The sequence below is a fragment of the Diospyros lotus genome, unplaced genomic scaffold (genome assembly GCF_014633365.1).
Source record: "Diospyros lotus cultivar Yz01 unplaced genomic scaffold, ASM1463336v1 superscaf1, whole genome shotgun sequence".
NCBI classification, from domain to species: Eukaryota; Viridiplantae; Streptophyta; class Magnoliopsida; order Ericales; family Ebenaceae; genus Diospyros; species Diospyros lotus.
Genome location: NW_026267104.1, coordinates 4,327,657 through 4,345,639, shown reverse-complemented (window position 1 = coordinate 4,345,639; position 17,983 = coordinate 4,327,657). Strand labels below are relative to the sequence as shown.

General features: G+C 34.3%; 1 protein-coding gene across 1 annotated transcript; it reads left to right on the top strand.

The window, feature by feature from the left end:
* Positions 1-139: 139 nt before the first annotated feature.
* Positions 140-9,910, top strand: LOC127792911 (serine decarboxylase-like). Its single transcript, XM_052323566.1, has 6 exons — positions 140-301; positions 444-775; positions 4,485-4,716; positions 4,821-5,014; positions 5,094-5,230; positions 9,189-9,910. The coding sequence occupies exons 2-6, from the start codon at positions 463-465 to the stop codon at positions 9,753-9,755; spliced, it is 1,443 nt and encodes a 480-aa protein (XP_052179526.1). The 5' UTR covers positions 140-301; positions 444-462; the 3' UTR covers positions 9,756-9,910.
* Positions 9,911-17,983: the final 8,073 nt, after the last annotated feature.

The window sequence follows — 17,983 nt, the reverse complement described above, 5'->3', positions numbered from 1 at the left end:
TTTTAAAATTTAGATAAATTACACTAAAACACCTTCTTAGTACTAACTTACTGTTTTGTCTTTTCGCAACAAATATATTTTTATTTATTAAAAAAATTGATTTAGATTTACAAGAAAAAAAAAGAGAGAATTAATTTTCCTACACTTTCTATCCGTTCCAAACAGTGCCCAACTTCAAGACCTATATATAGAAAGTCCTCACAAAATTCACGCCCCTTCCCCATTCCTCAGGCGCCATTAGCCGCCGAGAGAACTGCAGCGAAGCTCCAGGTGGCCCATTCGATTCAATTCCATCTCCAAGGTATATCTATCTTCGTCGCATCCCGAATTTATCTTCTTCTACTTTTTCACTCAGATCACTGGTTCTCATTCAACTAGTTTCTAGCAATGATTTTACCTCGTTCTTCTTTGAATCGGTTTCAAGCTGTTCCCTGTAAATTTAGGACTAATATTCGTTTCGAAATGGCGGGAAATGCTGGGTTCTTCGCTGGCAAGCTCAATCTAGAGAAGGTCGATTCGTTACCGGAAGATTTTGACACTACGGAGGTAATTAAAGATCTAGTGCCACCGGCTGTTCAGACCGAGAATGGCGCAAGAAATCGTGAAGAGGAGAAGGAAAGGGAGATCGTACTTGGAAGGAATGTGCACACGATGTCCCTCGAGGTCACCGAGCCTGATGCAGACGATGAGGTTACAGGCGATAGGGATGCTTTCATGGCTGGTGTGTTGGCCAGATACAGGAAGTCCTTGATCGAGAGGACCAAGCACCATTTGGGTAACAATCCGTACCGCTTTCAATTTTAAACTGTTTGGAACATGAAAGCATAGGGCTTCTTAGTTATGAAGACATTTTCCAATTGTTCATCGCCAATTTTCTATTCTATCTCCACTTTCAGGCTCAACTGATATATATGAAAACCTGTCTTATTCTATTGAAAACTGAAAAAGTGTTAGATGATTATGTAAAACATATTTTTAATTTGTATATAGTGCAATATATTGTTATCATAAAATTAACATGAACATTTATGATATTGCTAATATTATCCTTTTAAGAGTAGTAATTTATTTGCAATATTCATATGTTAAAGTTATGGATAAATTAGATCAACGATATCATAAAATTAGTATTACCGGTACAATATTCAACAACAATATATCATGCCTTAAATCTTATTACGTGTGGTCGACTACATAAATTATAGCGCTCCAATCATTTTTATCTAGGATCTTATCTTTTGGCTTTTATAATTCATATCATACCTAAGAGTTTCTTGCCAATACACTATTCGTGATATTCATGATATTGATATTATAAAATTTTATAATATTCATATCGTTGTTCTTAATATCTTGACTATTTATTATTGGTCAATTTTATTATTTATTAGTATTTTTAATATCTGTAACACTAGTGTTTTGATATTATTAATGTTATAATATTATAGTATAATAAATTATATGTCATACATTAATTTTGTCATTGATTGATTTTTGGTGGTATTTTTATATTATAATATTATTTTACTATATTTTAGAATTTCATATTTTTATTATTTATATTAATGTGAATACAATTAATATTGATTTTCGTTGAGCTTTAATCTCATGTTTTGTATTTGTAGAAAAAAGGGGAAAACTCCCTCTATATTTGTGATGAAAATGGTGGAAAACATCCTAAAGATGTTTTCTAACAGTCAGTATAAATTTGAAAAATTGGAAAACTAACTTTCCTGCTTTTCTATTTGGAAAATTTTCTAATTTGAACACCTTTTTTTAGTTCTCTTTTTTCCATGAATTTTTTTTTTTCAGATTACAAGCATTTCTTTCTGCAACTAAACAATTTGAGTTTTTCAAACTAGACATTTTAAGTTTATTTTCCAGACAGTGGCATTTATCTAGATTGTTGCTAGCAGCTGCAAACTTTACCATTTGGTAAAATAGTATGACTGGTGACCTGTAACGAACAAAAACTGCCTAGACCCAGTGATAATTGTAAGCAATGTACTCATCGACAAAGAACTTCTAACTTGAGTTGCCATTCCCAACAGCTGAAGATACAGTTAAAATTTCCAGAGTTCTAGAAAAGAAATAAAAAATTGCCTGTGTAGGGCAGAAAACTCTTTGTTTATTTTATCCATCTATTTATTGCTGAATGTGATACATAAGCATAACAAAGGCACCATATGAACCAATTCAGTGAATTTTATGCAAGTCCTTATGATTCTGAAGTTATGATTTCTGAAGCTGGGTCTATGAGTTCTTTCCTTTGGTGCTTTGCTCTTGGCAGGTATCAGTAGCCTTTCCTTGCAAATGTGACTTGTAGTAACTGCATTGATATTTGATGCAGAGACTTCTTATTAGTATTGGGGCACTTAGCTGGAAAAGAAAAGGGCTGCTAGTCTAGTTTTATTTGGAGGGAGTATGTCATCCATACTCGAGATTTGTACCGTCAAAATGACATGCTTGGACACATGAGTGCCTTTGAGCCACAAATTCAATGGCTAACATTTTTGATGTTGTTGTGTTGCCCAAAATACAGTTTGAACGTGTATTTTGTTGAATGGTCTCGGTTGGGTTGGCTAGAACCTTATTTTCTTGATAAGTAAGATTATACCACTTGGGACTTAATGGGGGGGCAATTGAGGCATGCGAGATTTGATCTAGAACCATGAAATGAAACATTAATTTTGTCCAGGGTTCTCACCTCAAACCATTCCATGTCTAATTATTATGGTCAAATCAGTTACAGCATCAATGTCCCCCGGTATTTCTATATATTGCAATTAGAACTTGATTACCTTATCATCCTACTCTTATTATTCTACAGTATTATTGATTTGTGACTCAATTAGGACCTTATATAAGTGAATATATCTGCTTAATAACAAGGCATAGTAGAAAAAAATGTGTAAGTAACTCAAGAAAAAAAAAAGAAGAAAGAAAAATTGTCTAACAAATATTTTTGGAAATAAAAATTTCAACAGTGGTTTATCTGCTTCAATTCACAATATAAAATTCTTCTTAATGGGAAAAAAAAAACATGAAATTTCATCCAACAGGAAAACGCACCTTATGATGCTTAAGTCATGATGTCAAAACAGAAGTTAAATGATTGATATTTGGCATTTTTCCTACTCTTTATATTTAGCCATTGCATAAGAATTTCCTCTGAAATTGTGATTTTTTCAAAATCCAAATTGGTAATTGTTGTGCCATAATATTGGGCCTGTTTGTTGCAGCTTAAAAGCTACAACTTTTAGCTTCTAGTTTTAAAAAAGTGGGTATGTAGTGTTTGTTTTAGCTTTTAGAATTCTAGCTTATAGCTTTTACTAGCTTTTAGAAGGGGTAGAAGCTGGTTTTTTCAAAGCTAGGGTACCTCAGCTTCTACAACTTCTGATTAAACAGTTACATTTTTTGACAATTTTGTCCCTATTTTTAACAAAGAATTACTCTTCTGTCCACGCAATCAAGGGTCTCTCTTTTCCATCGCCATCTCCATTTTTAAATCTCTTCTTCTCTCTCGCCATCTCCCTTTCTCTCTATGCACTAATTAATTTTTTTATAACACTTGAAACTTATACATATACACTAATTAATTTTTAAATTATCATTCTATAACTATTAAGGGTATTATGGACAATTATACAAAAATAAGTTATTTTATAGTTTATGGTATCAAACACCACAACTGTTTAACTATAACTTCTGGGAAGTTGTAACAAACAAGTTCACAACTTATTCTAAGTTTTAGAAGTTATAATCTAAGAAGTTAGAAGCTATAATTTCTTTAATTAAGCTGCAACAAACGGGGCCATTATATCTTTAGACTATATATTTCTACATGCATCACAAGAGCTCTACACAAACCACTTGTAGAAATTGATTATTCAAAGTCGAGTCAGCAATAACTAAAACCATTGGTATAGAGGATTTCTGTCATTTCTCTTTCTCATTCTCATTTCTTTTTGTTTTTTTGTTTTTTCACTTCTCAATTCTTAGTTCTGACATATGTGAATCTGACTTCTCTGAATTTTGAAATATACATGTATATCAAGTGTGGCATTATGCGTTAAAGGTGAAAGACCCTTCTACTATAGTCCCCAGTTTTGTGAAATGGGTATTAACATAAGGTTTTATTCTTGTCGATTCTATCTTTCCCCCCCTTCCTCAATACCTATTTTGGCTCATCTATTTCTGCAGTGGCTTCATAGATTCTTTTAGAATATCTATTTTGCTCGCTCTTTTGGATGCTTGCTCCCTGTATGTTACACACACAAACATGCTTGCATGCACACAAATAATTGTAGTGATAGAACTGTATCAATGAATCAGCTTTAATACACGTACTTTTTGATAGAGTTGCATTTGGAAATAATATCCAGATGAAGATCCAGACATGTCTCAATTTTCATAACTAAATTTTTTTCATTCTTATACTCATTTATAGAGATTTTTTTAATTTTTTATTATTCTTTTAACAGGATACCCCTACAATCTGGATTTTGATTATGGTGCATTGGCACAGTTACAACACTTCTCCATCAACAATCTTGGTGATCCATTTATTGAAAGCAACTATGGTGTCCATTCCAGGCAGTTTGAAGTGGGTGTATTGGATTGGTTTGCTCGCCTGTGGGAAATTGAGAAGAATGAATACTGGGGTTACATTACAAATTGCGGCACTGAAGGCAATCTTCATGGCATATTAGTCGGGTTAGTATCAACAAGCTTCATGACATGTTCCACAAGTTTTACTTTTAAGATACTGTAGCCTTTGGTTAGCTAACCAAGTTTCTGAAGATTATACTGAATTGCAGGAGGGAAGTGTTTCCTGATGGCATTTTGTATGCCTCACGTGAATCACATTATTCTGTTTTCAAGGCAGGACGAATGTACAGGATGGAATGTGAAAAGATCAACACTTTGGTCTCAGGTGAAATTGATTGTGAAGATTTCAAAGCTAAACTCCTTTGTCACAAGGACAAACCAGCCATTATCAATGTTAACATTGGTACCTCTCTCTCTCTCTCTTAGAGTGTGTGCGCATGTGTGTGTAATTGGTGTTTTATTAACCTGTGAACTTTCTACAGGAACAACTGTTAAGGGAGCTGTTGATGATCTAGATCTGGTTATAAAAACCCTTGAAGAAACAGGATTCACGCATAACAGGTTCTACATCCACTGTGATGGGGCTTTGTTTGGTCTAATGATGCCTTTTGTTAAACGTGTAAGTTTACTTTAATTTCCAAAAGCAAAAGTGAATTAATTATCCACCATGGTTGTCATGACCCTAAGGATTCCCCAAGGATAGATTAGTAAATATAATAGTAGGAGTTTACATTTCCTTTTGTATTTTCTATTATATGGCTTTGTCTTTAGCTAATAGGTAGTTGGGTTGTTTATTACATTGCACATGGGTGCAAGTGGGAGGCTGTTAGGCTATATATAAGCCACAACTGAGGATGGAAGAATGATGTTTTGAATTGATTATTGAATACTTTGATTTTCCTTCTTCTAAATTCTCTCTCTCTCTCTCTCGATCTTTCTCTTCCTCACTTTCTGTTATTCTGATTTTCCCTATTCTTCTTCTAAATTCTCTCTTCATTCTTCCAATTTCCACTCCAACCCTAGGCTAAACCCTAGGTTCATGACAAATGGTATCAGAGCATCATTCCTCAGTCGTTTTCATTGCTAATTAAGGTCCATTGGATGTCGATGGTTGCTATTCGATGCAATTGATTCACGAAATCTGAAGGTGATTTCGGAAACCAACAGTAGCAAGGTAGGCTGTAATCCTAGGAGATAACCCGAGCGATTCCGATGAAGTGATCGAACGATGATTTGGTGAGCCCAACGACTGCAACAAAACTGGGTACCAGTGATCTCGATCAGATCTGGTGGTAGTTGATCCATAACAATCGGTTGTAGTGAATTCCACAATTGGCGGGAAATTGTAGACTATCGATCCATAGAAGGTGGTGCGATTGGAGTCTTCGTGATTGCGACTTCGATTCCAGTGAATTCTAGAGTTCCAACAATTCCAATTAATTCTAATAAGTGATTTCGATATTTTCGGCTAAGGATCTGAAAATTTTTTTATCAATGCGTAAGATCTGGATTGTGAAGGCAAATTTGGAGCCTTGGATGGTGATTGGGTTGAGAAGAATTGCTGTTAATTTTTGTGGGGGCGAAATTGTAAGAGGCAAAATTCCAAGATTGCAAGACTGATTGGGTGGTAGGAGGTGGATGAGCGGTTTTGGGCTTTCGATTCCTCTTACTGATGATAATTGCTATCAGGCGATTCCTCGCAAGTAGATAGCGAACAATGCAGGGGCTCAACTGAACGATTTGGATTGAGTGAGACGAAGGTGCCAATTCCAATGAGGAAGAACGGCGTGAAGTGAGAATAGGTTTGGGTCTCGACTAAGAAGTTCAGCAATTTCAGTATCTAATTCCAGCAAAGCTCGTAGCAATTGGGAGTGGATTTTTGAAGGCAAATTTGGATGGGTGATTCTTGGCTGTGAATTCCGGTGCTCCTTTGCGGTAATTCCGATCTGACTTCATTAAGGTAGATCATAACAGAGCAGTAATTTCAGGCGGTGGATTTCAATCGGAATTCTAGGCTGTGAGTAAGGGGAAACAAGAGGTAGATTTTGGCTGTGAATTTTGGTTAACTTGGTTTGAATTGGAAAGGTAGAGAAGAGCGGGTGCCTCAGCTATTGAATTGCGTTGAGGCGATTATAGTTTAGAGTTGATTAGTTCACGGAAAGGTTTGGATTCAGTATGTATAGGACTCCTACTCCTTGGTCATCGAAGTATACTGCTTCCTCTAAATCGACCATGGGGAGCCATGCACGTATGAGACCAATGGAGTCTCAATTACAGTTGAAGGATGCTGCATTTTCAGGGGGATGTTCTGCTCGTGAGGCCATGGGGAGCAGTGCACACATGAAACAAATGAGGTAGCAATTGCAGTCGAAGAATGCTGCATTTTCGGTTGGAGGCAGACAACATGAGGAGTTTTGCTAGAAGAATCAAGCATGGGAAAAATTGGATAATTAGTTCAGCCAATTGGACAAGGAAACAAGAAGTGTGGTACATGACACAAGTAAGGAATTCAACCGTATGTTACATGAACAGTTGCAGGAGTTTGCGATGATACTCATTAAGAAGTATCTTTACAGCTTTCCTGCTGAATTCTTTAATGATTATCGCGGAAGTTTTAAAAAGAGGATTTCCTTAAAATGGAGCAGCTGAAGGAGAAGTCAAGAAGGCGAGAAGCGAATTTACTGCCTATTTCCAATGTGGAGTGGAAGAAGTATATCGGTTTTAGCAGAATTATCAAGGAGGAATGCAACATCAGTGATGATATTGGTGGTGAATGGCATTACCCAAAGGGAATCTGTAATGAACAGATTGATAGGGCAACAAAGGCAAAGGGACAATCTGATATTGTTGAAAAAGAAGTTCATTCCAGCAAACACAAGGAAAAAGGAGTTGCTGAATTGTTTGCATGGAATCAGGAGGTTCCGACTGAAAATTCAGTCAATATAAAGGAAGTTGGTGCTAGAACCGAAGCGAACTTGTCAATGGTAACTCAGGATTCTGAAGAGGAAAGAAGATTGGATGAAGAGATCTGTGTAAACCACATTTTACAAGAACTGGAAGCTAATGATTCGGGTAATAATCAGTCCATATAGAAGATTGGAGGTGAGAACTACTATGTAAATGGCTTTCGTACATCTGATGGTTAGGGCAGGGATATTGTTTCATCAGATAATTTGGCTGTAAATCATGTTGGAAAAGAAGGTCGGGATAAAGGCCTTATGGTAGCCACTGAGGAACAGTTAGCTTGGATTGAGTCACAACAGCTCCTAATGCTAATGCTCACAGACAACCTTTGTCTAAGTATCCAAGGCAAATCTACAATTCTCCATTCCTGCATTTCGAGGATGTTGTTGATATTTTTGCAACAAAGCATGGCTGTGGGTTAAATGGGAATACAACAAAGGCAACTAAGGATGTAGGTCTATCATTCTTACTTGTATTGGATGGTAAAGAACTACTAACAGCAGTGTCATGGACACGGTTAGTCCTCCCTTTAGACTCAAAGTTTCAGCTGTTAACTATATTGGTTAGGGTGTGGCTGATTATGTTCTTAAAGTGGAGACCAATTTTGATTGGATAGTTATTGTAAGAGATAGTTGTAGTGGGCTTGAACTTGATCAAGTTGCTTCTATTGAAGCTCTTGGCCAAATTACGCTTGGAATTGATCTTGAAAACCTAAGAACGAAGAAGAAGAGGCCTAGAAGGAGAAAGAAAGAAAGAGGAATTAAACAAATGGAGAAAGCGGATTATGGGTGAAGAAATAGTGGCGCAATCGTTGTAAGTTCTTGGGGACAAGAACTATCTTAAGGAGGGGGGAATTGTCCTGACCCTAAGGATTCCCCAAGGATAGATTAATAAATATAATAGTAGGAGTTTACATTTCCTTTTGTATTTTCTGTTATAGGGCTTTGTCTTTAGCTAATAAGCAGTTGGGTTGTTTGTTACATTGCACATGGGTGCAAGTGAGAGGCTGTTAGGCTATATATAAGCCACAGTTGAGGATGGAAGAATGATGTTTTGAATACTCTAATTTTCCTTCCTCTAAATTCTCTCTCTCGATCTTTCTCTCTCTCACTTTCTGTTATTCTGATTTTCCCTATTCTTTTTCTAAATTCTCCCTTCATTCTTCCAATTTCCAATCCAACCCTAGGCTAAACCTTAGGTTCATGACAATGGTTAACCTTGAAGGTTATGGGAAATGCCTCTCATTTTTTTTTTTCATTTAAGTGGCCTATTTATAATTGTTCACTGTAATACCAATATTTGTGTGATTGTTTGAATATATATATATATACACCCCTGTTGCATTTGATAGTTTGTGAAGTATCGGGCCCTTTCTGAATAAGGCAGTACTGATTGGCAAGCTTATGGTATTGCCCTTGTTGAGCAGATGTTCTCCAGAGATGGTTGTCATGTAAACATCAACTAGGTTACAAATTCTATTGTCATACCAAGACCAAAGAAGGGGCTATCCCATTTTTTTAATTAAATTTTATATTGTGTACTTTATCATTTATTAGTTAATTTTACATTTTTGTTTCGTATTCCCCTGTTCTTACGATCCTCGTCATTATTAGGCACCAAAAGTTACTTTTAATAAGCCTATTGGAAGCGTGAGTGTTTCTGGCCACAAGTTTGTTGGATGCCCAATGCCTTGTGGTGTCCAGATGACAAGATTGGAGCACATTAATGCCTTATCGAGGAATGTGGAGTATCTTGCTTCTAGGGATGCTACTATCATGGGAAGCAGGAATGGCCATGCACCGATCTTCCTCTGGTACACCTTGAACCGGAAAGGGTACAGAGGGTTTCAGAAAGAAGTGCAGAAATGCGTAAGGAACGCACACTACTTGAAAGATCGGCTTAGGGATGTAGGAATTGGGGCAATGCTCAACGAACTGAGCAGCACAGTTGTGTTTGAGCGCCCACAAGATGAGACCTTTGTTCGTAAGTGGCAGCTTGCTTGTCAAGGGAACATTGCACATGTGGTTGTCATGCCCAATGTCACTGTTGAGAGGCTTGATGATTTCTTGGATGAGCTTATTGAGAAACGTGCTATGTGGTACCAAGATGGGAAGCTTCAATCTCCATGTGTGGCATCTGATATGGGTAAGGAGAATTGTTTTTGTGCTCTACACAAGTGATGTAGCCATATTGTTTTCAAGGCTCAAGTATTTTCCTTTGTTGTGTACTGATGATTCTGTACCAAAAAACCTGTTTGTATCCGCCGATATATGCACTTTTGTCTTTACTATTCTTCAAGTACTTTGGATATGTTTGGATCAAAATATTCCTTGAATGTACATGAAGCATGAAGTTCTATTCATCATACCCTTGCATTATTAGGAAGAATCATAGATGGTATCAGAAAGATCTAATAGCCAACCTCTGACTTGAACTGGCCAAGCAAATCCCCATTTTCAGCAGCAACCTATGGAGTGTCTATTTTCTCGCTGGGCTTTGTTTGAGTCCAAGTGTCGTCGCATTTAGTGTTTTTACACTAGATACTGAATCTAGTGGGCCTTCTGGACTATGGATTTTATTGGGTTGTAGGGCTGATGTTCAAAACAAAAAGGAAAATAATGAAAAAATATACCCTTAGTTTCCTATAGGTTTTTGGAACTGTACAATCAGCGTAACTTTTCTCTGTTTTCTTTTTTTTTTTTTTTTTGGTACTATAAAATTTAGATACTTTGAGATAGATTTCTAGAAAGTTGTTTTGGAACATATTCTAAGACGAGTGCTTCATTTCGATTTTTTCCTAATCCACTATAGGGATAGGTTACAAATCAGTCCTCCACATAATCCTTTTCACTTAGCCTCACTTAACTTAACCCATGAAACTGCTAGAGAAGTGCCCTTATCAGCATCATTCTGATTCCATCTTTAACAAAATGTTCATGTCTGTGTGTTTTCCTCGAAGCTTATTCTGCACATCTATCATGCATGATTCCCACCTTGAACTGCTGGCAACTATTACTTTATTTGTTATTCGGATACCATAAAACCACCCACTTCCATTCAGATTCTGCAGAGACAAAGTACATTGCTTATCAAAATGTGCCCTCCACATGGAGTCCACACTCCTTTCCATGTACTGGATTTAAAGTCCTGATGTTTGTTGCTCTCTGGCCAGACAGGTTGATATTCTTGCTGTTCAAATTGCAGATTGAGGCACAATGCTGAATATTTTTCTATTATTAAAACCAGCCTTATTAAAGGCCCAGATTACACTAAGACGTAAAAAGTTGTTGGAGTCTTAAGGCACAAGCTGAGGTGCATGTCTCATAGAATTAGGTGCATCTTAATTAAAAATATATATATATATCTTAGTTGAAAAATAAGGTATAAAATAGATTTTAATTTTTAATAAAATATTTACAAGTATGTTATTAAAGAAATTAAAAAATTCAACATATATTAATGAAAAGAATAATAAAAATGTCAAAAAATATAATTTAAAAGTCTTTAAATCAACTTAAATTAATTTTTAAAATAATTTATAGGTCTTAAATCTTAATCAAGATGAATAAATTATGTATTTTAAATAATCTAAAAATCATTCTTATCATCAAGATCAAATATTTTCATATTTTTATTATTAGAAGCATCATCTCTAATATTTTCTTTTACGTCATTTAGTTTAAATTTAATTAGAGCATTTGAAGTAGTAATCTTTTTATTCATTATCAAATTTGTAGTTAAAATAATAAATTTAAATCTTAAATAGTAAAAAATGAAATAAAATAATAAATAGTAAAATAAAACCCTAAAAATACTTAAAGAAACCCATGCGCACCTAAACCCAAGGCGTGCCTTGATGGTCTGTGCCCTTGGACACCTTGCACCTATGTGTGCCTTTAATAACACTGTTTAAAACATTATTTTGTTGTATTAGATATAATACAACTTGTGCAAAAATTGCAAACATATGCAAAAAAAAACTAGTTATTGCATCCCTACCTAGATCACTAACAGATTCATTGTTTAAACTATAGTTGCTTATGGTAGATATTTGAACATTAAACTATGAGATTGACGTCCCTAAAACCCTAAAAGAATAAAGCTTGGCTGACACCCTGTAAGGTCGCAGTGCCTTGAGATCTCACCAAATAACAACTGAACTATGATTGTTGTAACCTCAGAAAAACTTTGCACTAAATGCATCAGTGGGAAAATATTGGTAGGGCCATATATTGGAATATATTATTGTCATCGTGATTTGAAATGCTGCAACTGGTTGCTTAGCCTGGATGATTCTAGTGAGTGGGTTGAAGGAATCTGCAACAGTTTAAGCTTCTCCAACGTTATAACTAGATAGTGATTGATTGCGAACCTCATTAACAACAGAGAGAGAGAGAGAGAGAGAGAGAGAGAGAGAGGAGACCTTAGATTTGAACTAAGGAACATTAAAATTAGGGGATTAATACATATCATAAAATACACAAAGGTCTCCCCTTGATAAGGGTCAAGAGAGATTTGTGTTTGAAGGAGCATAAATAAGATTCCTTCCTTTCTCTTTGTTTTTTCAACTTCCTTAACACAAAGGGTTCAGGCAGTTACAAAAGAAGGAAGGGGGTTTGGTTCTAGTTTAAGTTATTTGATTAGTTCATAACTTGGGTGATGGACATCCGTTTGTTTTCTATATTATGATCCTGCAATTATTGGAAACGCGGTGGGAGAGGCTGCAGCCCATGCCAGTCTCAACCCTCCTCTAGATCTGCCTTGCAAATTTGGCCCATTTGAGAGGAGGGAGAGTTGAAATGACCTATGAATCTAGAGACTATCCCTCACCTAAATTCATTTCAGATTAAAAGTAACTATATCTTGACTATGGTGTTACACCCATGGCATCATTATTTTTGCTTAGAGGTCTTCTGATATTGTGCCCAAATTAGAATACGACAACAAATAGCAAGAGATGAATAATTTAATGTGAGTGCCTTGTGGATGCCACACTCCCCAGTATTAAAATATATAATATTTGGAAACCTAATCAACAATTCCTTTACCATATTACATTATTAGTGCTAGATTAGTTGGAAGTAGGGGCGAATCATGAGGGAGGGAGAGGAGACTACAACCCGTGTCAATTTTAACCTTCCCATAGATGTGCCCTACAACTCTGGCCCATTTAAAAGAAATGAGGGTTGAAATGACTTATGAATCTAAAGATCAGTCCTCCCCCAAATCCACCCCCAAATTTGTTCCTGATTAGAAGTAACCATATCTTGGCTATTGTGTTACATCCATGGCATCATTATTTTTGCTTAGAGGACTTTTGATATTGTGCCCAAATTAAAATAAGACAACAACTAGCAAGAGATGAATAATTTAATGTGAGTGCCTTGTGGATGCCACACTCCCCTGTATTAAAATACATAATATCTGGAAACCTAGTCAGCAATCCCTTTATTATATTGCATTATTAGTGCTAGATTAGTTGGAGAAGTTCCATCAGCTGCCATAGGGACAATGACAAAAACGAATCCCTAGATTAATCTATTAGTGATATGTTATAATAATGATTTATTCTACTATTTAAATCAGTCGCACACAATTTTTTGTGCACTTGTCCTGATTTGTATTGACTATTATCTATGTTTAATGGGTCTGTGAGTTCTTATTGGAAATCATAAAAAAAATAATCATAATATTAACTTATATTTTTAAATTGGAATTTCTTTAATCATAAACTTTCTGCTCATTGGACAAGGATAGCATTTAGTTTCTATAAACAACATGCTCAACACCATTGGACCAAACTGGTTGCATGCTTGGTGTTATTAACTGTTTTCTTTGGCGTAGGAAAACAAGATTGCATTTTTGGCCTTTTTAACTTCAGCATGCAATTGAGTTGATAAACCATAAATGCATGTGTTGTTGCTATGAGGTTTATTCATTTTTGTTGGAGAGATAAAAAGAAAGAATTCAAGTCTCACACGAGAAGATAAAAGAGAAGACTTCAAGATAAAAGATAAAGATATTCCTTAAAATCAGATAAAGAAATCTTAGAGTAATCCTAATTAATCTAATATGGAAAAAATATGTTGTTGTAATTTAAACCTAAATTATAAGAGTTTTTGTGTAAATATTTACATCTCTCATATTAATGAAATTATGAAAGCTTATTCCTCCCATTAGAACTTCCAACTAAGTTTGTTTTTCATGGTATTAAAGTCACATTTTCATGACAAGATTTCCTATCTATTCTCTTCTTCCTACTATTTGTAGACTCCTTTAGGCACATGATATGGCTGAAAATCAAATAGCAAGCGAGGTTTTGACAAATTTACCTCATTTGGCAATGATTACTCAAGTTTCATCGTCTCCAATTACTCTAAACAACCATTCCTTTCAAATCACTTAGCATAAGCTGAATGGAATTAATTTTAGAGAATGATTTTAGTCAATTCTACTACTGATTCAAGGCAAGGGTAAGGTTGGTTTTCTAACACATATTGGAGGAAAGTTGTTCTCACATCCTCTTACCTTATTAATCGCCTTCTCTCCAAAGTTCTTGGCTTCATCACCCTTGAGTGTTCTCCTTGATTTCTATCCCCATCATACTATGGTGCTGAACTCTGTCTCCTAAAGTGTTTGGATGCAATATATTTGTTCATAAACATCATCTTTCTCAATCCAAACTTGAACCTAAAGCCCTCAAATGCATATTTATCGGTTATTCTCTTACTCAACAAGGAAACAAATGTTACCATCATTCTACCTTAAAATTTGTTATATCTTGAACACCAACCATTTTTTTACACCACTTCTCTACAGGGGCAAGTGCCTAATGTAAAGGAAAAGTGGGATTCCACTTTATCTTTACCTATGATCTCAAATTCAAAAACTCTTCCTGTTACTGAAATCAGTCCTTGAAACTTAGTCTTTTACTCAAACTTCAATACCTAATTCAGGGGGAGACCAAGAAGATCAAATTCAAGAAAATCTAGCTTCTGATAAAGCTCTTTTTGTATATTCTACAAGGCCTCATGTCCCTCAACCAAACTCATTGTCAAATCCGAAGGTATGTCGAGAAATTGATGAAAATGGCAACATGGAAAGGTTGGAAACTAACAAGACTGATGATCTTGATATTCAATTGCACTAAGAAAATGGATGAAATCATGTTCTAATTAAGCATCTTATTTCAAATTATGTGGGTTATTCAAAACCATCCTCACAATTTAAAGCTTTTACAATAAACATTGATAATATAGTGATCCCTAAGGATATATATCATGCCTTGGAAGATGAAAAATGGAAGACAGTAATAATGGATAAGATGCATGCTCTAGAAGCTAATAAAACCTGAGATATAGTCTATCTACCAAATGTGAAGAATATTGTTAGTATCAAATGGGTATTTATAGTTAAGTATAAGTTAAATTGAAGCATTGATAAAGGTACAAGACAAGGTTATTAGCTCGAGGGTTTACTCAAAACCAAGGGCTTGATTATGAAGAAACCTTTGCTCCAGTGGCCAAGCTTAGTTCTATCTGAATTTTATTATCATTGGTAGTTAATGTAGACTAGAGGTTACATTAATTGGACATCAAGAATGCATTCCTAAATGGGGAGTTGGAAGAAGAAATATACATGACGATTCTCTCCTAGGTTTTGAAATGGAAAGCACAAGAAGAAAGATATGCAAATTAAAAAAGTCCCTATACGGCCTCAAGTAATCTCCAAGGGCTTGGTTCAAGTGGTTCAATGATACTATCATTCAGCGGGAATACAAACAAGGGCGGACTGATCCTACCCTATTTACAAAAGTTGAAACTGATGGCAAAAAGATAATCCTTATTGTCTATGTGGATGACATTATCATTAAAGGGGACAATGTTTTAGAAATTGCGAGACTAGAAGGGTAACTAAGGACTGCTTTTGAAGTAAAAAATTTGAGAGAATTAAAATACTTCTTGGGAATAGAAGTAACAAGAAGCAAGGAAGGAATTATATTTATATCTCAAAGGAAGTACACACTTGATTTGCTGAAAGAAACTAGTAAACTTAGCTATAAATCGGCTAGTACTCCCTTAGAGCTAGCCTAATTGGAAGAACAAAGAAGATAACAAAACAGAATACCAAGTAAACAAGGGAAGATATTAGCAGCTAGTGGGGAAATTGATCTATCTATCACTCACACGACCTGACATTACATATGCTGTAAGCATAGTAAGTCAGTTCATGCACTCTCCTACAAGAAGACATCTTGAGACTGTATATCATATTGTAAGGTACCTAAAAGGAACTCCCGAGAAATGACTCTTGTTGAAGAAGAGTTAAGATAGAAGAATAAGAGCATTTGTAGATGCTGACGGGATTGGTTTTATTGAGAATAGTAGATCTACATCTAGATTTTGTACAAAATTATGGAAAATTTTAGTAACTTGGAGAAGTAAGAAGCAATTAGTGGTGACAAAAAACAGTGTAGAAGCAAAGTATAAGGCTATTGCACAAGGGTTATGTGAAGTGATTTATTCTCTTTATTGACAATAAATCGACAATTAGCATTGTGAATAATCTGGTTTAACATGACCAGATAAAACATGTGAAAATTGACTAACATTTTGTCAAGCAAGAAATAGAGAGAGAATGTATAAGTATTACTCATATTCCTACTGAATTTCAAGAAACAAATATCCTTACTAAAGTAATGCAAAAATAAGGATTTGAATCCATTAGAGACAAGTTGAGAATAATGGATATCTATTCATCAGATTGAGGAGAAGTGTTGGAGAGATAAAGAGAAATAATTCAAGCTTCACACGAGAAGATAAAGAAGAGAAGACTTCAAAATAAAAGATAAGAATGTACTTTAAAATCAGATAAAGAAATTCTAAAGTAATCCTGATTCTAATATGAACAAAATATGTTATTGTAATCTAAACCTGAATTATATGAATTTTTTTAGGAGTTTTTGAGTATATATTTTCATCTCTCGGGTTAATAAAATTATAGAAGTTTATTTTTCTCATTAGAACTTCCAACTAAGTTTATTTTTTAATTTTGATATTAGAAATGTTACTTAAATATTTAGAAATGACACTTAGTCTATGATATTTTTATATTAATATATTATATTATGTGTATTATTATCGATATAAATGTATACAAAATTTCTGTAGGTGATGTGAACAGAATTTTTTTTGGGTGCATAAGTGGATGGTCATCATTTATAGACTTTGCTGTGGCTGACAAGCAATCTCTTTCCCTCCATTAAGTATTGTGAAATGATTCTTTGCCAGCCAAATACTATATTATTGTTTGTATACTTCTATTTTTTAGGTAGTTATTTAAATTTTTGTTATTTTAATTATATATCTAAATTTATATTTTTGAATTAATTTAATTTTTATATTTTTATTTTTTATTTTTTTGTATGATAACTTAAACTTTTAATTATTTTGATTATATTCTTAGATCTGTATTTTTTATTTAATTTAATCTCTATACTTTTACGTGAACAAAGTGTGACGTATATTTTATTATATTATTTTAATTTTTTCATATAAAAATATATGAGTTAAATTGAGTTAAAAATATAGGTATCAAAACAATAAAAAGTTTAAATTGACACACAAAAAAAACTCAAAATATAAGGATTAAATTGATTTCAAAATCAGGTGTAGAGGTGTAACTAAATAATAAGAAATTTAAATTAACACAAAAAAATTGAAAATATAAAAGAAAAATATGAATTTGGCCATTCTTTGACTTTGAAGTTATTCATGTGAAGCCAAATGGTAAAGACTTAGGATGCCATTGATTGGCATAGAAAACATGAATAATAAAATATTTTTCAGTTAACTTTTAATTTTAGGTATTTGATTGACAATTTTTTTCATAAATTTTATTTTCCACCTAAGTATAGTTTTGATTTTTTATGGAAGTTGGAATTTATTTTCTTTTCAACCTGTGGAATCAAACACACTTATAATGATTCTCTCTCTCTTTGCTAGTTATATGCATTTTGCCTTTGAAGTCATTAGCACGTTTTGAGGAAACTCTGTACACAAAAATACATACATATATATATATATATATTTACATGAAAAAAATAGAGAATAGAAACACAAATCTAGGGGCTGCTATATCTCAGTCCCGTGGGACAAATTATGTCTTAGATCACAGTTTCGGAACTTTAAAAATGATGGTAAGTCTTAACTATTAAGGGGATTAATAGAATGAATCACACTTTTACCACTAAACTATACCTGCTACAATGTAACTTTAAAAATGATGGTAAGTCTTTTGAAGGTGTTACTTAGAAACTGCTGGTTTCATCATGTTTGTCTCAGGATGTAACCAACTACTAACATATAAGGGTAAATTTTATGCACTTAGCATAAAGTTTGGTAAAATT

Coding starts and splice junctions, on each gene's coding strand:
- LOC127792911 (XM_052323566.1), top strand. CDS start 463: ATGGCGGGAAATGCTGGGTTCTTCGCTGGCAAGCTCAATCTAGAGAAG. Junction 776..4,484: donor GAGGACCAAGCACCATTTGG/GTAACAATCCGT, acceptor TTCTTTTAACAG/GATACCCCTACAATCTGGAT. Junction 5,231..9,188: donor TGATGCCTTTTGTTAAACGT/GTAAGTTTACTT, acceptor CGTCATTATTAG/GCACCAAAAGTTACTTTTAA.